Source organism: Melopsittacus undulatus, chromosome 1 (genome assembly GCF_012275295.1).
Source record: "Melopsittacus undulatus isolate bMelUnd1 chromosome 1, bMelUnd1.mat.Z, whole genome shotgun sequence".
Classification (NCBI taxonomy): domain Eukaryota; kingdom Metazoa; phylum Chordata; class Aves; order Psittaciformes; family Psittaculidae; genus Melopsittacus; species Melopsittacus undulatus.
The window spans coordinates 22,134,024-22,156,370 of NC_047527.1; the positions used below are offsets into that span (position 1 = coordinate 22,134,024).

At 35.9% G+C, this 22,347-nt stretch overlaps 1 protein-coding gene across 1 annotated transcript in view; it reads right to left on the minus strand.

The window, feature by feature from the left end:
• VPS13B (vacuolar protein sorting 13 homolog B) overlaps positions 1 to 22,347 on the minus strand; it is a 449,503-nt gene that overhangs the window by 65,863 nt on the left and 361,293 nt on the right. The window contains exons 37-39 of the mRNA XM_034068500.1: positions 14,974 to 15,173; positions 12,201 to 12,408; positions 11,680 to 11,864 (exon numbers count right to left, since the gene is read on the minus strand). Of these exons, the coding sequence (XP_033924391.1) occupies positions 11,680 to 11,864; positions 12,201 to 12,408; positions 14,974 to 15,173 (593 nt within the window). The remainder of the gene's footprint in view (positions 1 to 11,679; positions 11,865 to 12,200; positions 12,409 to 14,973; positions 15,174 to 22,347) is intronic.

Consider the following 22,347-nt stretch of genomic DNA (forward strand, 5'->3'; position numbering starts at 1 on the left):
CACTAAGATTAATGATCTGGAAGAACAAGTTAAAGAGCACAATAAAGGAATTTCATAAGTAGCACTACAATAGGAAAAACATAAAATGATCAGTAAGGCCATTAATCTCTCTTTATATATACATATCTAAACATAAATATATATATGTGTATATATATATATGTATTTTTTTTCCTAAGAAAAGTAGGTACTTCAATATTCCTGTCACTTAGGGACTTCAGGGTAACCTCTTAAGCGAATTATGAAGAATTTGGAAAGGCACAGGAATGACCACTGGACTCAGCAGTACGAATTGCCAAAAAGACCGTATCACCGCTCACTCATTTTGTCCTGTGTTGTAATATATCAAGAAATCTACCAGAGCAAGAGACAGCATGTTTCGAGATGCTGTCTGCACATTAGAAGTAAAAGGTCAAAGACACGCTTTATGTGATTGCCTATACAAAATACAGCTCATGCTTTGGGACTGTCTAAACTGTAAGCTTTCTAGTTTTAAGCTTGAAAAAGACTTAGTTGACTTAGAGTCTTTGATTCCTACATATCTAGCTTTATTTGTTCTATGGGGTTTATTACTAATGCCTGATCTGGATAAGTTTAAGGAAAGATGGTAGCTCTGGGCAATATTAGCTGCCAAAAATAATAGTTGTGAAAGCCTGGAAATGGGCTATAATGCCAGAACTGAGTCATAGGCAGTGGGAATAAGTGAATTAGCTGCAACAAAAAATTCCCCACATGTAGAATTAAATATGGTGCTTTTACCTTTAAATATTTTAATAAAACCTAAGCCATAATTCAGACAATTGTTATCTGTTAGAAAATGTGAGCGCTAGCACTGCCCCTATAAAACAGAACACTAACAAAGCATAGTTAACCACAAACTTCTCTGCCAAAACCCAAGCATGTTTCTTCAACAGACACTTCTCCATAGCTTTTTATTTTCTTTCCTAATTCTTGAAGAAAGTTTTAATAGCAAGGATTTTATTCACCTGTAAAACGCAGACAGAACCATCACTGCACAGTCCCTGTCACTTACATGTGCATGAAACTGTTATTTAACTCAACTCAGATGTAACCAACAATCTCCTAGTTTAATTTTGCAAGAAAACCATATACTATGATACAAAAGTTTGTTTAGAAAGATGATTACGGCAACAGAGAGCATAACAGCAGTCAAAAGCTTTTTTTTTTCAGCAGCATTAACAACACAGAACAGAAGTCAAAATCGTCATGAAAACAGCCTGAACACTAAGTACTTATAACAAAAACTGTTAGTAAAAAAAATACATTTAAAGCAAAGCAGAGGTTTTAAAAGTTCCTTCTTTTTCTCTTTACTGATGTCAGTTATAGACACGGGATATCTGCTAATGCTTGGCACTGTTCTGATGAAGAATGGAAATGGTGTATTAACAAATTCTGATAGGAAGGAAAGCAGTTTCCTCCAAGTGGCAGTTTCAGTCCTGCCCCCTGCGAGTACAGGACACAAAGAAACCACTCAGCTGAAATAGTTGCCTTGGAGCAGAAATCTTTTGAATTAGGAGTGTGTGGATTCCTGTTCCCTATGAATTTCTTGTTTTGTCCTATTTTATGAAAAAAAAATCATATATACTACATTAACATAGGTATTATGAGAATCACGTTTGTGAACCCACATCAACTCTCTACAAATAGAAACTATCTCAACCTGAGCAAAGCTGAAACCTTTATCATATCCATTTCATAAAAAAAGAAGAACCAGAAACCAAAAAGAAACTCAAAAGCGCCCTTAAAAACCTGTATCCCTCAAGAAATTTACCACATTTGTCAACCTATTAGCAAGTCATTGTTAATAACTGTTGGAAGTATAACCATTAATGAACTGCAATGTGATAGATCATGTTTTTTCTTATTCTTCATATAATGTTTACATATTACCTGTACCAGAATCAATTAAGTCCTTTTTGGAAACCAGGGGTCAAAACATGCTATAGAATCTGTTAATCCTATGTTACATATCAATATTTTTATCCATGTGTTGTACACGCTATTGACCACATGGATACTCCTTGTTCCCTCATAAAGTTATGTGTAATAATAAAACACAATGGAAGACAAATGCCTGTTGATCCATATGTGCTTTTTAAAGGCTTTTATAATCACAGCATGCTTATAGATTTTCCCATGTCCTGACGTTATCCTCCCAGCTTCAGAATACTTTGTTAATTTGGATTTTAAAAGCTTTGGGTACACACCACTTACCACTAGATAAGTTTCTACAGCTAAGCTCTCTAGCTGAGCTGAGGGCCAATACTAGTGCACTTCCACAAGATGTTATGTTACCGTAAATGCTCAATACCTATTATTCACTATACATATTGTCATAAAGCTAACAGATCCCAGATAGAGACATCACTGCCATTTGCAATAGAAATAATAAAAATACCTCAAATTCTCAGCTAATCCCATCTTTTTCACAGACATCTTTTTTGCCTCTAGGAAAAAGCTACAGCCATCTGCCTACTGCTTTGAGGTTGGTGAATGACAGCTATATAAAAGTATTATTGCTTTATTAAATATCGGAACATACAATTTTTAAATCAATATGAAAAAAAAATTTAACTATACATGTGTAGATCTCTTAGGCTGCAAAGTACATCTTGTCCAACTGAGAAAGAAAGATATTAACAGCTGGGTTGCAGAATGTGCTTAATGTTGTTTTCAGTGATGCTTCCTTTTGATTCATGTTTTTCCTATAAAATAAGCTTTCACGGAATAAATGTTCATGTCTTGAATCTCAGTCCCTCAGATCGTGGGCGCTTCCTCTTGGAAATGAAGTTATTCTTGTTCCAGAAACAACTACTGTACAAGAAAATGCACACAGAAGACAGGAAGCATGTGTGTGTTTTATCTCCTCCAAGCAGGGCCACCTAAGTGAATGAGAGGCAGAATACAGTACAAACTAGCACTTTGTGTAAGACACCAACCCATGCTGAGATTTTAACTCCAGCTTCCTGAGCATGAGTAAACTAATTGCTCTGTCATAAAGCTATTCTGTTATTAGGATATTTTACTGGTTTAGGTCCAACTGCCTTAAAAATACAATTCTCCCCTTAGGTGAACAGTAGTAGTAGGAAATAAAAAGCTTTATCCAGATTTTTATTAGGAAAACAATTCTGGCAATAACTACCAAGAACTTTACTTTTAAATTCGATCTGGAAGTATTATTTATGTAAAATCGCAAAAGAAATATACTTTCCTGTAGAAAAGTATATTACAGAGAAATGAAAGAGAAAATCAACATTAAATGGAATAAAACCTCTTTAATATGCCTGTTCACACAACACACACAGTCCAATCTGACCAGTGGAACAACATTTTGAACAACTGTATGATACTTCAACATCCACGCTCCTGTTTATCTTATGTGATTGACATTGTGAAATCGTGCTACAAACCGAACTGCCCGTTGGATAACATTTTTTTAGCCTTCCTCAGGGCTAAGATTGTATCAGATCAGTGTGGAAAGTAGCCTCTCCTGGCACAGCTACAGACCACCAATTTTCCCTTTTCATGAAGATCCAAATAAAATAACAAAGAAAAAAAAAAAGATGTAGTGGTTTACGGTGAGGTAAAAATTCAGCCGAGTATTAAGATTAGCAGTAGTAGTAGCATTAAAAATATTCTCACTGTACAAATTTGCTGTCCCCCCAGCTCAATCCCCTTTGTATTTTTATTACTGTTTTCTGTACTTTGACACCATTTTGACCTGTTACATACTCGTATATTTTGGGCAGTTAAAGTTATTCCATGGTTCACTCTCAATTTTCAACACTCAGGAAAAATCAGACACCACAACTCTAAAAGTTTTTCAAAATTATCCAATATAATTTCTTCACTGAATATGTTTGACTTCTCTTTGAATTCTATTAAGAAATTTTGTCCTAAAGCTAGAACATTTAAATTATAAATACTCACTTTAAGATTGAATATGCAATATCTGCTTAATTTAATTTTTTCCCTATTCATACTGAGGTTTTTAGCTGAATAATGAAAACAACTACTGTTCTGCTGCCTGAGTAATGACATATACCTTAGCTCTTTCAACTCTATTTAACAAATTTATTTATGGTCCTATTAGCATATTTATTTAATTTTATTTAAATTTACATCTATACTGCAATTTATAAAATAAATATTAAATACTCATAAGAAATGTGTGTAATAGATGTGAAAGAAAACTCCTGTCTTCTGAGAGAAACTGTTCTTTAAAAATACATAACTGCCTTTTAGCTAACTTTGGAAAAAAAACTTCTATACATCTTCAACTAATAGAAGCTATAAAAAACCCTTTGTAATATTGGAACCAGTTGAGAAACCACAAGTATTCAAATGCAGGAAATCATGATTTTATAACATTTTAATGTGATCTACTCTTGGGAAACAAAGTTAACCAAGCCCTGTTTCTGTACAGGAAATATTCCACTGTACAGTTGTAATACATTGTGGTGAGGGGTACAGCTGCAATTTTTTCACCTGTAATGCCCCACTGGTATTGTGGCTTACTGAATTGCATCAAGATTGCCTTCCTGTCCGGAAAGCCCTCTAAGTACAAACAAGACTCTAAGCCCAGGTTTTATTTTCCCTTGGTATCAGAATATGGTAATTTAAGAGCCCTGAGAAATGCTTTTTAACCTTTTAGAAGAAATATGTAGCATTCTTTTACTAGGAATTATGTTCTTTGCCTTTTTAAAACAACATGCGACCAACTTATCAATTTATCAGGCTAGCAGGTTCAGAGCAAATGCAGGTGTGTATAGTAATGTAATCTGTCACAGATACTGGCTTTTTTTGTTATGGAAAATTACTCTAAACACACTAAAAGCTTTTGTTAAGAAAGCACAGAATAGTGCTATGCTATAATCGAGATTTCTGCAGGACATTTTAAACAGGAAAATGATACACTACTAAATGTCAAGCCCATATTTTTTACTAACTGTCATTCATCTCTCAAGATGAACTGAGTTTATGTGAAGATCACTTGCTTTTCTAATAGCAAAAGCAACAATATTTAATTTAATTTACTAGTGTCAACTTATTGTTGCAAGTATTGAGAAACAAAAGTATACAGAAAAGAGATCTTTCTTAAATTAGGGACTTACCTACTCCTTGCATACTCCTTATTCTCTTTTTCTGATATAGGAACAATCTGACACAGTTTTCTTAAGGCTTCTCATTTTCTAAGCTTCAGTATTTATTAATAATGTAAGCACTATGCTGTTGATATGTAGTCACCTCTGGGATTGAGGGTAGCAGTCTATTAATACATAAAGTATGGCACAATTTTCAGATACAGGCTATTTTGACCACATATTCTCACCACAGTAAAGCCTGACTCCTACAAGAAATGTCACAAGATCAGCGTACAGCAGGAAGGACTTGGGTTTGCAAAGTTTCATAAATCAGAGTTACAAAATCTGAAAAACTACAGAACACGAGGAGAGTGTAAATCTGTCATTAAGATAATCTGATGGTTTCGTCAGTCCTCTGGCACCCGGTAGAATTTTCACTGGCTCAGTAACCCCAAAGGGTAAATTTCAGTGTGATGCACAGGCAAATTATGCACAACTTCCATTAACATTCCCAACAAGTTACGCTTAACTCCCTGCAGACTGCACAGAAACTGTAGGCCAAATGATACAGTCTCATCTTGATGCAGTGAACACTAAGATCACACAGAAAAATAATTAAGATTATACACACAAAATACAGTAACAAAATAGTAAAGTCTGAGATAATCCTACTCTCAGGCAAGGAAGTTCATAAATAAGGTTTAAAGCTGGAATTTCTAAAGAGAACGGGCTCTGTTTCACCATCTGCTTAAGACTCACTGTATAATACTGCAACTCTTTTAGCCCCTACTTCCTTCCTTGCAAGAAAATGAAGACAATGCTTATCATTAATAGTCAGAGTCTTAACTTTGGGAAACGTGCAGAACTCTGCACAGCATCACAAAACTTGATAGCATCAGGCTACAAGCCCTCTTACACAGATCAGTTGTTTACGTGATGACCTGCATACATTTTGGATGGATGTAAACACTTTCTACTGACAGGAAAGCAGTTTCCTACATTATAATTACAGGCATTTGTTACAGTTCCAGTTTATCATCAGATATGCTAATTACACTGTACTGTTTAAAGCTTGTTGCAACTCTTCACACAATAGAGTGCTCACAGAAACTCCGTATGCAGTTTACGTATAGTAGGAGTAGTACAGTCATTTTGAGTTACAGCAAAAAGTAGAATTAACAAGAAGCTGAAGTTTTAAAAAGCAGAATCCTAGTCAAAACACCAAATTTGCCTTCTGAGTAATCCACAACAGCTAGACAAATTAGTTCAGCATCCATCTAAAAAATCTGATTATTTGAAGACATATCCTGAACTGCAACGGCAGTAGAGCTAAAAATCTGCAAACTGAAAGGTTTATTGATAAGCATGGTTGAACTTTACGGCTTATTATCTAATAATACTATGAACTTAAATCAGTAACCTGTCACACACAAATCATCTGGATTTCCAAAATAGTTGTTGCTTTGGGAATGTAAGAAATAAATCAAACATGAATAAAATTTGTGGTTTCCCAAAAAGCTCTTTTCCCAGACTCTCAAATGCCCAGCTGAACACTGTAGCCCCAACAGGGAATGAAAAGTAAAAAGGAACCAGAGCCAGCCAAAAATGAGGTATCCTCTGTTAAAAGGAAAAATGAATGTCTTTGACATTGATCATAATTCTTTTCTTGTTGACTGTCATGTCAAATTCTTCCTGGAATAATGACTTACAGTAGGTCTAATGTCAGTCATTCTTAAGCTCATGCTTCCTTAAGCCACTGTTTAAACAACCACAAGGTGTTAGAAAATGACTGTTTATTGGCTGACAGCATTGAAAAAATGAGATTCCAGACTGCAGAGTTTGTCAATGCTTTATTCAAATAACCTAAGCATGTAAGGCAATGCAACAGACAATTATTCGAATACACATCTTTTGAAGCTGGAAATATTTTATGTTCTCTTACATGGGATTTCACCATCTCGGCAAAAGCTCTGAGTGAATTTTACCAGAGCGGTTTTATTTACCTAGTCTTTCCTCATTAAATCTCAGTTAAACCCTTGCAACCTCAGAACTACACTCACTGCCCTGATTTTCTCCAGCAGACCTTGAAATTTGGTTAATTTAATCACCACTTTTCTAAACCAGAAGTGCTCTGTTTATTAGGACACTATACAAAGAAGAAAGACCTCAGCACATATTCATCTTTTCATTAGCTGTTATAATGCTGACTATGCTTGCACGCAATAGGAATTCTAGCAGGTACACAAGGGAAACATCCTCAAATACAAAAACTTGTCAGGGTTATAGTTCAGTAGATAGTTTATTTTAACTTCATATGGAGAAATGAAAAAATGTCATAAATTATCTTCCTTTTGTCTTGAAAGCTGTAAGAGCTTGCATTTTTCGCTGGATGACGATCCAGAAGAAAGAATTTTAAGTCTCTGTTGGTGATGCAGCTTAAATAAATTGGAGATCTCAGAATTTGGAGCATTACACATTATGTGATCACTTTGATTAGACAAATCTGCTTTTCTCCACCTTTTAAATCCATAACCATTTGTGTAAATGCTCTTGTAACAATACGTAGCTTTTTTTTTTGAGATATGGAGCAGTGTCAGCAATATCCTTTATTGGAAAGATACCTCTACATTGGACGGCAAACACTACACTAAGCATCTCTGTAAAAAGTTCACGAGCCAAAAATAGGCCTTCAGCTGCACAGAAAATCATTTGCATGTCCTTTTCACCTGCCTCCACAAAAAAAGCAGAATAATTCCCTGATGGTATAGAAATTGCTTTCCTATTTTGCTGAGGTCTCTCCCCTGCCAACCCAAACTTGTCAACCTTATCCTTGGGAAAGATAAATGATATAAACATGTGGCCCAGATGAAATGAGAAAAGTAAACCAACATAGGCTAATCAGAGATGAAGGCAAATGTAAATCTGAGATTCTCAGACTGCAGGAAGACACAGGAAGAAACTAAGTGCATAATGCAAGTACATTTTTAAGCCCCATGGCAAAGATACCCAACAGCACTTTGAGCTTAAACGCCTAAATATAGCCAACTCCATATTGTATCTGTACAATTTTAAAGTCAGTATATACTGTAAACCCCATATTTTGCTTGAAGGCTATTACCAGGCTTCAAAGACCTCAGGGGAAGACATTTTATGCACAGATTCACAAGAATGAGAATCATCACCACCAACAGATTTCAACTTTTAACTGCTATGGAACAAGGACATCATAGAGCAAATAACAGACCTTTTGGACAATTTTTGCTATAGACACTATCTACATAAGAGAGTGTCCTAAATGTAACACTAACTTTTGGAGCAAGAACAGTAGGCTTTGTCTCCCTAGTTTCATGTGCATAATTTCTGTAAGTCCCTACTAGAACAGGCTTTTAAACTTGCTTATCCACTATCTTCAACTCAAGACTTTCTCTTATCAGAATGATGCAAAAGTTTCACATGTAACTGAGAAAGTCTCAGAGAACATCCTTTTTGATGTACCAATATAAATCTTCAATATTTTAAATTAATGGCATTGATATTTCATCTTGCTTATTATCTTTTGAATTAATTTTTTAAATTTTCTTCCAGGTTTGGACTTTCCTCTGCTCCTATGAGGTGAATATGATTCTCACACCAACATCATTGTAACAATGGTGGGATTGCAAAATAGTATTACAAACTCAATCAGTGAAGCCACTTACCTTTGCAACAACACAAGTAAAAGGACAAGAATAAGCTCTTGGGACAATTTAGAGACAGCAGCAAGGTAAGGTTAAGAGAAATATATCTTACATCAACTCTTATAATCTGAAGTTGTTCACTTATCCTCTGGCTACAGCAGATGACATGCAACTTCAGTATCTAGAGAATTCTCTTTATGGTGATGCTTTTGCAATTTTCAGGAATTTAAATAGCTATCAAAGCAAAGAAACTTGTAAAACCTACCCATGAATAAAATTATATGCCTGAAGTTTAACAAAGATAGAAAGCTCGACGAAATGTCACAGCAACTTACTCAAAAAGAAAGAACATGTAACTGGCAAATGTTTAATTCAAGATGAACTATAGAAGTGCACCTTTGCCTGTATTTATGCAAAGTAAAAGATTGAGGGAAACTGGTAACACAGCTGGTGACATTATAGGTCCTTTTAGCATTTGAACATATACACAATCCAGGGAAAGTTTTAAAATGTATTTTTAATGTAGTTTGTTATCATTCTATTTAAATTCAGAACCTTTTTTCAAAACAGTTGAAGTCTTTGGCTTGCAGATGTTCTCTCATGTCACAAAGTGAATAAAAGTGTTGTTTTGTCTTTTTTCTCTTTATATTTTGTGAATTTTACATATGCGCTAACTACGCAGTATATTAAGAAACAGACATATATCCATATGGGGAAAAAAGTGGAGCTGACAAAAGACCTCCTGAATAAAACAGCATCTAAAGATTTTCATGAGTATTTAGTAAACGCAGTTTACCCAAAGAATTTGAAAATCATCTCTATATTACATATTCAATCCATCTATGTTAGGCTACTAGAAGAATGCATGCTCTCCACGTTTAAAATGGCTGTTTATATACACTGTGCAGACCTGCCCTGTGTAGGTGCATGGCCATTTCTGGAAAATATGATAAATCACCACCTAGAGCCAGGCAACAGTTACTGCCATAATTAATGGCCCACTACCAAAATATGGATCCTCTTGCAGACATTTCTGCACTCTGTGTACCCAAAATCAGAGTTTTAATAGATGTCCTCTAATTTGGCTGACATACTTCATCTCTCCCTTGTAATTGAAAGTCCAAGGTAGTAATATAAGACTAAGAATTAATCAGTCATAAAATTGACAGACCTTAAGAAGAAAGTGTGCCACAGTAAAAACCATTATGGAGAGAAGGTATACAGGAATGCTTGACCACAAACCTAAAACAAGACTAACGGAAACAGTTCTCTGTGGTCAATGTATAAGACTAAATTCAAATCTGAACAATTACATGAAGGCCAGTAGAAGCCGACAGAACCTGAACACTGACAGCTGAGTGTTTCCCAGTTTCTATCTTACTGTCCAAGGCAATCACAGGAGAAGTGAAAGATGACTACAACCACCTTCTCTTCTCTAGGCCATAGCATGGAAGTACAAAGCAGCAGGACGGGTGTGCTACTAGAAATCAAGCTGTGTATGCCCACTTTAAGAACCAACGTTTCCCCTATACAGGGTCATACTATTACACAAGCACGTACATTATGCGCATGATGTCTGTTATCTATAATGGAAGTGTAATGTAATTATACCAAAAATTTGGTGTGCTGTGCTCTGAAAATACCACACTGAAAGAAGGTAAATTGCTGGCTTTCATAGCAACCTAATAGGGTCATCAAGACAGCATACCGTAACACAATTTTGATCTTTGATTCAAACCTCATGCCAAGTGGTGCTGATTTTTTTCCATTTAATTTTAATTTTCATATAACTAAAAGGAGCTGACATTTGACTGTCTAGAGGGCAAAGAAATTGGCAGGACACTTACATGATCTCACTAACTGTACGTGCATGGTAATAACATTATGCCATTTATCTGAGGAAGATTATCCTACTTATCCATAACTCAAAGCATATTGGTGCATAATTCAATTTTAAAAGCAATTTTTAATGTTATAGCAATAATGAAATATAATTTCAAGATTTCCAATAGGAAGAATTGGGAGATATTTATTTCCCTTGACTCACAACACTATTCTGACTAACAGAGAGATTGAAATAAAAGTAAAGTGATAGACCAAATTTGTAATACAAAAAAGAATCTGAGATTAACAAAATTAAAATTGAGCTAAAATCAAAATAGCTATGCAAGGAGTAAGTGAATTTATAAAGATAAATTACACTAGACAGGAGAGAATGTAGCTACCTGACTGTGTATTTTGGAAAGCAAAAATTCTCAGAATTAAAGACAAGTGTAATTGTGAGTTATGGTCTATTTTTGGGGCATAGAGTCACACAGCTGCAGCACTCAGCCCTTCTCTGAAGGCCAGTTCTATGATCTCACACAGTCAAACTGAAGCCCACTTCAACCCTCTCAAAGCAAAAACAGAGAAAACAGATAGCTTCTTTCTACCCCACGGATCTTACTAGAAGAAGGACAGACACCTGTCACCCTGGAGACACAAGAGGAAGGCTGGATTGGAGATTTAAGTCCAACAATTTCACTGAGTCCTGGCAATTTCAGACCAGGTCATTCATCCAATTTTTCAGTTTCAAATCAAATAAAATCTCTAAAGACTGATGGATGAAATCACAAGAAACCAGAGTAAAAACTCTATATGCTTGCAAACCAGAAGTGATAAATCTGGCTATAGCTTATGCCATGGAAGAATGTTACAGGTAAGTGATTAAAATGTTTGCACAAGTGGTTTTAAAACCAAAGATGTGCTCAAGCTGTGGAATTTACCTCCTAGTGATTTTACAGAGCTCCCCAGATTTGTTTTGTGCTCATTTTTAACAAACCCAAGTTTGAAAACTTTCACTTTACAGCAGTAATGTTTTCTTTTGTTAATAAAAGTAGAAAATTCTCATTACCCACCTGAAGCACATCTCCAAGGTCAGCAGTGCTAATATCTGGGTCTTCAGTGGTATTAAAAGGAACAGGGTTAATTCTTACAAGAGTGAGCACTCTGGGTTCTGGATACCTCCACAACATCATCCCTGGACTATCTTCAGTTTCACTGTAAAACACAACTTCGTAGGCACCAGGCAGTTTTTGTGCTTCTGTAAAATGAAAGAAAGCCGTAATCTGTTATATAATTTCTAGATAGAAGCATGCTGGTTTATGAGACCAAAGTAGTTAAAAATAAACCCCTCAGGATCAAAAGGAGAGAAAACAAAAAAGCAATTTCCCTGACTTTTAAAAGACTACAGCTTAGTGGAAAGAAATCAAGAAAGTATTTTTCTTTTTAATTGTAGCAGATGTCTTTTCAACTGCTTTTCCAAAAGCCATAAAGTTATTTGTTGTAAGAAGCAAATAATCTTTAATAGATTACTACTGTATTTACTTTATAATAAAAAAGAAAGAAAAAACCAGAAGAGCAATAATTTTCTTCTTACCTGCATCTTGTATATACTGGAACAGGCCAGTTCTCAGATCATCCGAGCTATGCTCAGTTTTTGAGGCCTGATTCCTTTCTGTAGAAAAACAAGTGGTGTGTGTACGTTTAGGTACCAATTTTTCTACACTGCCCTTTTTAGTGAGGTACAGCCACAGAAGCTCCTGGAGAAGAACTAAACAGTTCAAATGCTCCTGTCCCCAGAAAACCTAAAAAAAAAAAAAAAAAAAAAAGAAAAGAGAAGAATAGAAAAGAAAAAGATAAAACAATTACATACAAATATTTGGTAATTTTTGACAGAAAAAAAAACCTCCCCAAAACAACAGAAACTTGATATGGCTTTCAGACTGCTCTACCTACGTCTCAATTGCTTGCAAGTATCCTTAATATGGAGATGAAGATCAGGAACAACAAAAATTTCTACAGAACCATTTGGTAAATTTGTTCTTTTCATCAATCAAAGGAAAATATTAATTATTACCACTTACAACTGGTACTGACGCTGCCTGAAAGATCACAGATCTTAGAAGTCATATGCAAGAACTTACAGCTGAGTGCAGTACATAATGCTAGGACTGGTCACAAGTTTTGCAGTATAAGATATGACACAAAAGCCTTAAAGATGCAAACTTTAAGCTGTTCAAAGAGCTTATTTGTCCAAAAGTGGAATTCTGGAATGCATTAAAAACTAAGTGAAATGGCAAGAAGATGACTAGAACGACATACGAAAGATCATCTAAACCACAAATACTGAGTATGTACAACATATGAATGGGATGTGATACAAGTTCTCACAATGAGGTTTAAAAGTGTAAAGTTCTGAAGCTTAAACCAGAAATTTAGAAAAATATTTAATAAAAAGTGGCACTTAAAAGTCCAGAAGATTCATACACTTTACAGCAAAATAATAAGGCAAGTAGACATCCCTCTCTCCCAGCTTTGAGAAGCAGCACTGCTCTTCTGAAATCAAACTCCTGTTTGGGAGAATCACATTAACAGAGACTAGTCCCTTAGTTGTCACATGCAGGAGTGGGCCCAGAAGCAACAGGGAAGACAAGAAAACAACTAGCAATTAATAAAAAAATAAGAATTAGAACCAATGTGGGATCAAATAAAAATCAGACAGCAACTTAGAAGTCCATGGTATGGGTAGGAGTAAAGTAAACAGGTCGGGTGTGCACATAAAGAGCAGTGCAAATATTCAAATATGAAAACCAACTCAGAAGATGCCTAAAGGGAGTGTAGTACATCTGTCATGAAGGAAGCGTTTCCTTCCTCTGCATATACGTGTAAGCCCATGGAACAAAGACTCTTGAAACAGAGCTAAACAACCAGTACTGATCTAAACACTCCTGGGCTACTAGGGCAGGAATTAAATGCATCAACTGCATTTTCTGAGTACGTCCAAGCTCAGGGTCCCACCCTTGGTTGAGCATCACCTAAAAGGAGCCCCGTGTCACTTAAGCTGATCTCAGGGACCTTAGTCCCCAGTTGACAGAGGAGGGAGGAATGCTTTTTCTCTCCCACTTCTGTTAATTTTATTTTTAGGCAGCTGGAACTCCAGAGCATGGAACTCCTACCACAACTTTCATAGATGAGGCACTGATTTCACATATCTTCTCTAGGCTCGGCTGCAATACAAATTAATAGTGGTAGAAGACGAGGTCACATTTAGAGCTGGTAATATCATTAGCCATAAATAAATCAATTAGAAACAGAATTGCTAATGCTTTTGTCAGCATTCTCAAATTTATTCTGCCAGACCAAATACTTAAAAGTTTTCTTCAAAAGCTAATTACCCCAGTGTATGCTCTAAAAATAAATGGCTATCTCAGATTTATAGATATTTTTCTGGTCCTTGTCAAATCCCCAAAGTTTTGAGATAAACCCCTCCCACACTTTATTATTAACAACAAGTAGATCTAGTCAGCCAAGTTCTGTAAATAGCAAATAAAAAAGAAGCAGAGAAACAAACTGACTTTAAAGATACAGTTTTTAAAAATGTGTATTATTCAATTACCCCTATTCCCAGGGCTGTGGTTTTAGGAACTTTTAATGCCAATTCTGGGAAAAGACCTAATGACATGACTAAATGTCAAAATTTCCTTTTTGTCTTTTATATGCTTGGTTTACATATTTATTTTTAAACATTTGGTGTGTATAGATACTGCAATAAAAATAATTAAAATAAGACATATCTTAAAGCCCACTTCTTTAAGCCTCACAGAATCTATTTTTCATTTCAAGAACTCCCATGCTTCTTGGACTGATTTCAAGTTGTGGGCACTTCCAAAAAGGAGAGGATAGCATGGAAAACTCAGTGTTAACTGGTACAAACAACAGCTTACAATTACTCCCCTGAGAAACTGGTGTAAGTTTAAAAAGAAAGGGTATGTATTTCTTAAAGCTACCCCAAAGCATTACAGATGCATAGCTCATAGACAAACACACACATAACAGAACAGGGTCCTAGATATTAAGTGTTAGTAATTTGACCCAGTAGTTTAAAGGGAACACACACATACAGCTACAATTCATGACATAAGCAGTTTTAAGAGAAAACAAACCCAAAACACTGTACACAATTTTTCAATCAACAGTTTTACATGAAAGAACAGATACTTATTTTAAAAGGTTAAACAAACCCCACCAACCCAATGAACTCTTGTAGCCTGCAATTTATTTATGAATATTTCATGAAATTTATTTATGAAATCTCAATCATCCAAAGCCAGTCCAACTCAACAGCAGAACCATAAGCAGCGGATACAGACCTGCAGCAGTCCTCCTCTCAGATCGATGTATATTTTTGGAATAGACTGCTCCGGGCCAGGATCACCACTGTGTTTACACCACTTGGCTTCCACATTAACTGAGCAGCAGAAAGGGCCCACCAGAGACCTGGCTCTTTCTTTGAGACTTGTTTTAAGTAGGAAATCTTTTATGTCAAGGATGAAAGATGATCCATGGATTCCTAAAAAGAGAGAGAGAGACAATTAATGCCACTCATAGTTATTCTCCCAACATCTTTGTGTTTATTTCCTGAATGCAGTTTACCATGAGCCAGGGAATCTCTGCCCACAAGAAATTATGCACACAAGCAGTCCCACCGACTTCCATGGAAATTGTTCTGTGAGCAACTGCTCTCCTCTCCAAGCGAGGGCACAGGACTTGTGATTTTATAAATTTTATTGGGTTTATTTTAGCTTGTGTCTTCCAATCCTATTAAGAACACTTTATATAGTGCTGCAGTTACAAAGCAGGTATGTCTCATGCGCATTCCTTACATAGAGCTATTTGCCAAAACATCACGACTTTTTATATGTGTGAGTATTTTAAGGTTTATGAGAAGAGACATTTTTCATTAAACTATGATTTTTTTTTAAAAAAAGAATACATTAAGAACAAGAACAGCTGCTTCACTTGATTATATTTTAAACTGATAGGAAAAAGCTATTTTGAATGATTCTCTCTGCTTTTGTTCAGGTTAGTTACAAAATATTGCCTTGCTAGACTTTAGAGAGCTGAGCTGGAGAATAAGGGTAATGTTTGAATTTAAATAATTCAAAACAATTACTGTAACTCAAAATATATAATGTGTGTTTACAAAAAAAAACCCCATTTAATCTAAACTTTTCACATCACGATCACTTGCAATTTACATAGCTTTACAAAACATAAAATGATAAAGGCAGGTTAGATTTCTGACAGAACTTATGTACTCTCATTAGATACAAATATTTCAGGAAAGAAACTATCTAGAAATGTCAGATCTCTTGTAAATCTAACTTACTGCAAATCACTGTTTAATAAAACAAAGCATACTTAATATATCTGTATTTCTTTTGTATATTTACCTGAGAAGTACTACATCAAGTTTAGGTAAACTTTTTTGTTTTCTGGTGTTCGTACTTTGACTCAAGACTGAATACTGAACGTCACCATACTTTACAATGCCCACAGCTTATTTTTCTAATGAAACAGGATTATTCACAAAAGGCAAAAGATTAAAATACACCTAAGGCTTACATGCAGATTTTTCAAGGTACAGTCCCATTTCATATTTTCACACTTTTTCTGCTAGAAAAATCCCACAACTCATTGTTTTGAATGCCTGCAGTAAAACTCCTACAAATCTCCCCTGGAATCCAGAAGTTACAGGAGTTGCACTTTCATAATACCAAGAAATATTTCGTGATGGAATATATTGGATTTTTCTCTTTTTTTTTTTCTTAAACCTAGTATCTACTAGGAAGTTGGTGCAACAGTCCCTATAGCAATAATGGCACTGAATTGCATCCAATCCGAGTAAGAACCACAAAAAGAAGAAGCTCCCCCTTGAGCAGTTTAGAGTTCAGTATGCATGATCAAGGGCTTGAGCAAAACTTCATCCTATGACAATCAACAGGACTGCTGTCAATAATTGGGAAAGGGGCTTCAGCTCTGGGCTATTTAGGTTGGCTTCTGAACCCCTGTGTCTGGTCTCACGTGAAACAGGTTTATACAACAAAATCTGTTCAGTCTTTTTTTGACACTGAACTTCAGCGATAATCAGGAAAACTTAACATCAGCACCCCCTGACACCTCTCCTGTTGGTATTAGTTCAGACTTGATTCTGTAAACTGTGGACTGAAGCACATTCACATACAGTCTTCAACTGAAAAAAAAAGAGGTGTCTTTAGAGGAATGGCTCACCTTCACCCTGCTATGCTCAGTCCAGTTATTTTAAGAGGCAGTACAATATTTGGAAATTAATTGTTTTTATATACTGTACATAGAATTTAGATTTTAAAAAGGAGAAATTCTCAGTACTATTGCACAATTCTGCAATATACAGAAATGTTCTATAGTTTTATTGGAATACGTGCCAAGTTACAGAAATAACAAAAGGGAAAAAAGGAATGCCACAATACAAGTGGTTTTATTTATGTTTTCTTTCACTGGGATTACACTTGGAAGGATTATACTTTGCAGTCTTTTTCTGTTGTCATCTCCGCTCCACAAAGTACAAAGAAAACAGAACATCCAGTGGCTTAGAAGCAAAACTGAGCACATAATACTGCTGGTTCAAAATCAGCAGTGCCTTTCTCAAATGCTATGCAAACAATGATAAATGCAGACACAATTACAAATAAAGAAGAGTTGATACATTTTAAATAAATATTACGAGACACACGTTGGATTGTGACATACAAATACCAGGAAAGGTTTGGGGATTCAGTAAGAGCTTTTTTCTTTTTCTTGTTGCAACCAAGATTGCTCTTGTATAGGCAAGAATCACATCACCATTCTAGAAAGGATCTTATTTTAAGACTGCCAAATGCCATACTAACATTGAAAGTATATACTCAGTTAGTGAAGTTGCTTTCCTATGACTAAAGCAATGACCTCAGAAAGTGAAAGATGCAAAATAATTCTGTTTTTTTCCCTCCCACACAGTATTTTCAGTCTCATTTTCTGCATCTCTCACAAACTTCTATTGTAGAATTCTAACTTCAGTTTAAACAGACTAAATCGAAGTCTCCGTCTGAAATGAACTTGAGATGGCACCATATAGAAGTAATACATCTTCATAAACAATTGCTGTCATATGTGAAAGTTAACTTGTTCTGTTTGGATTACTGTTCACAAGCACCAACGCACTTTCCAGTACGTGCAATAATTTACTTCTAGGAACAAACAGTTTCATGACTTTTAAAATACTCCTCCAGGAGACTAATAAATATGAAGCACTTGCTTTGGACAGTGTTTAAAAAATGCTGCCAGCCCTCTGTTGTCAGCCTCCACCCAGATCCACAACAGCATCACAATGTGCTGCCACGCTAACTGAGCAAAACGCAATTTACACCAGGCTTCTGCATGCCATTGGAAGAATTTATGATGACATATGGGCAAAAGGAATATCCAGGTATTTTAATTGGCTGGAAATAATGTAGGAAGGTTTGAAAAAAAGTACTTGCTTGGTAATGTCAAGAAATTAACTTGATTGGAAATTAAAGATGTGTATCATTACAATAGAATAGTGAAGAAAATTCACTAAAAGAAAACACTGCTCTGATATTCTAACACCCTTTGTTTAGGCAGTAGAGACTTGATTCACGCTAACATTTCCAAAGGCATCTCACAGAATATGAGTACCCTAATAGAGTTATAAATATAGTTGTATTAGGGTTTATATATAATAGTGCTTACCAGTAACAGGAGGCTCCATGTTTGTTAAACTGCCCCGTGCGCATAAATTCATTTGTGCGTATTGAAAAAAAGGAGCTGATCCATGTTAATAGATGCAGGAAGTACATTAAAACAACCCTTGCCTTACAGTAACTATCACTCAGTCTTTAGGCAAAGCAGGTGTTAAGAAAGAGTTCTGTTACTTTTTTTGGTTCATAGACAAAGGGACAGACAATGTTTTGACACTACAGACTTTCTGTTTTCAAAAATATTTTAATACTGATATTTGAACCAACTCCAAATGAAACAAGTACAAATGCAGCCAGTGTTTTTCCCCTTCTACTATGCTCTGTGTATGTGCCCTTAGATAGCTGCCAATCCTGTTTGGTTCACTGCATTGTCACCTAATACAACACAGAGCACGACTGTAATTGGGAAGCTTCAGTATAGGAAAAGAGTTTGAAGAAAATGGAAAAACATACAATAAATATAGCAAATAGTGCTGGACTACAGTCGAGCTATCTTTTAAAAAGTCTCTTGAAGCTATTAGCTTTGCTAAAAATGGTAGTGCTAGGAAGAAAACTGTTTTTCTGTGTGGAGCAGCTCGGAAGCAAGCCTGCATCCCAGAGCACAGAGCCTGGCAAGCTGTTTCCCACTGGGCAAGATGTATGCAAGTGAGGTGGTCTGCACTGACTGCAGCAGCTGGGAGACTTCATTTCCACCCAAAAGGTCGCTGTGCACTCCAAAGTCCAGGCTCTCCCATGGGCCCTCCATGCCTGGGTGGCAGAGATACACTCTGGCTGCTGAAGGTATACTACCTTCTGCTTTAATGTGACACATTACTAAGGTGATAATTCTTGCTTCTGAGCCTTCACTCTTATCTGCAACTTCAGCAGCTAAAATTGCCAAAGATACTAAGATTTTAACAGGTAAATATGCTCTTATAGCTAAAATATTGATACATTTATCTACATGATTTTTTTTTCCTCCTAAGGAAACTTCAGATACATCAAGTATTGAGTATTTATACTTAAGTTACACCGCTCTGTGGACAGGTATTCTCTGTGAAGCAGTGTCTGAGAAGGAAGGGTAACAAAGCTAATAATTACAGGAGAAATACTGCAGTTAATTTAAGAGCCAGCCAATTTATTCAAGTCTGGAAACAGTAGTAGCAAACAAATGGTGAGATGTAGTAAAGGACAATTTTCCAGGAAAGGTTTAGTTAACAATCCACTGACCGTACTGGATTTCTCATTAGTATTGAGCTGAATCTTATGATAGTTCATTCTCCCCATGAGAACAATATTTACACATTACCAATTAAATATTCTTTAGTGAAAGAGTTTTTCAGCATTACATAGGGACACATATGGACTCTGTAAAAACATGAGATGTGTAACACACGGTAAACAGAAAGTAATGATCTTAAACAGGCCAAACCCTTGAATTCGTCACTAATAAATGTCCCCATGCATTCAGCAGTCCTGGCTGCTGGGAGCCTGTTTTCTTCAAATACTTCAAACACTAAAATCCAGGAACATTTATTATTTTAATCCATTACAGGCAGTGCTTGATTTAACTTTATTGGTTGTGGTGGTGGTAGTAGTTATAGTGGGGGTAAAGCTATGTTCTTTTACACATAATTTCAAAAGGGCTTAATTATATTTTATAGCTCAGGCCAGGAATCCTGCTTGTTTTGTGTCTAACAAGGTTCAAATGGAGTTCAGGTCAGTGATGAATCAGAAGAACAGTCAAAGATGGTTATCTACTTGAAATGAGCTCATCTCCCTTAAAGAATAACTGGCAGGTACATCATGTTCATTACTGCATACTACATAGCTGAAAAATCTCTATTCACTTATGATTTGGCAATTTTGGATTTTGTAATGCCTGATCAGAGAGGGCATATTAGACTTAAAATCTTAAGGGATCTTCATTTTTGGTCAAGGCCATCTTTGGTATACAAGAATTTAGAATATATTTGTAAAGGTCTCTATTGTCCTCTTATATTCTTATTATTAAACAGACAAAAATACATAATGGAAAACAACAAATATTGTGCTCATCTTGCATCCATGAGTCCAGCTTTCAAAACTGAGCACTATACTGACATGGGTAACACTTGTTTCTTGTCTCATAAACATTTTATTTTTAGATTATCAGCAGTTTTCAGAGAAGTGACTGAACAGTCTTACTCCTGTGTTACAGATGGGCATGGAAAGTTTTTTAAATTAAAAAACCCAAAATCTTTGTCTTTTCATATCTCTGTTTTAGATGGCTGGTTGAAAACTTTATTTTCAGGGGATAGCTGGTACCTAAAACTGTCACTAATTTATACAGTAGTAGATACATCACACTACTGAAAGATCAGACACTGAATGGTTGCACAGTAAATGAAGCATTACAAAATAGTGGATGCCACTCGAAATGTAGCCCTGTATAATTGCCACAAGGTTGAACTAAAATAACAGCTTTGGTGTCTTGCTTCTCTGCTCTACACTTGATTCACTGTATTTCAACTGCTTTAATGAAGTAAATGGTCCATGAACTAGAGGGTTACTTTTCTTTATAAATAAACCATCCTGATGATCATAACTGACAGCACCTGAGCTGTTTTGAGCCTCTATAACCCAGCAAATTATGCTTGTGGAAGACTAAGGCTTGACAGATATACCCAGGCCACACAAACTGAACAGGTTTCCTTGCAATCTTTGGATGTGGTTCCCCAGGATTAAGACCAGTCCAGGTCCAGGTTCCGATATTCCTATCTTCTTCCCCCTTCAATCCTTCCTCTCACACCCTCCTTTATATCTTCCTCTGAATCCTCTTTTGTGCTGGCATGGTCATTAAAATGTACCTGTCTAGTAAGCCAGCTGAAGGAGACAATCTTGCTGGAAAGCTTTCTTTCCTGTTGGGTTAGTTTTCAGACAGATCAGTGACCTGACTCAACTCAATAAACAGCTGCCCAAGGAACAGAGCTACCACAAGGCAGAGTGTGGAAATGTGCGGCCACAGTAACCCGAACCCCCTGTGGAATTGCACCTTTTGTTTGGGCAGCAAGCTGATGATCTCATCCCATAAGAAATATTCTTGTCATAGAAAAAGAAGAAACATATTGTCAGTATGTCAACAATTTTAAACAACTTAAGGAACAGGTCCTTAAGTCAGGGCAGTAATGCTTAATATCTGTGTTCTCTAACTCAAGCTCCAAAATATAGATTGAACTGGAGGAAATGCACAGAAATTATTAAATGTATAAAGAAAATATTCAGCTCTCACTGTTATCTGTATCTCCTCATGAATGTAAATATTCTATAGACTTGACTGTATCCATGAAAATGCCGCATCACCTACTACTGCCACATGTAGCACTGGGATCCACATAACAAAAGAAATCCCAGTCTCAAAAAAATATGCAATTGCTTTCACAATAAAAGCTGAAGAGATTAAAAAACAACTGTATTTGTTCTGAATCAAATTCACTTGGAGTCTACTTTTTAAAGTCTAGTTATTTAAACCGTAAATGTGGTTCTACAAAACTAGTGCATACTGCCTTGATTCAACTACCTACAATTAATGTTTTGGGCTTTTTTTTCCCCCAAGTTAACGTACTGGTTCATCAGTAGCAATTCTGAACCCTGTTACAAAGTACCGGTAGGGAATCTGACCAGGATTAATAGTGGTACTCAGTCCTGGGATTAGGTGGTGTCTTGTTTCATGGATTTTAGGCCATCTGTTCTTCTCTCCTACATTATACTCCTGCAGAACTATAAACGCACCTCCACCTCAGGGACTATAGAAAGGAATTAGAATTCTTCTGCTTTTCATTATCACAAGATTCAGTAACTCATTTCATTGTCAGGATAATCCCCTTTTACTCTTACTTTTGCGCTTGCAGGCTATGCCAAAATGACAAATAAAATCCCAGATGTTAGAGGCTTGATGAGGTCTCCACCTTTTCTTGAGAGTTGGGTTTA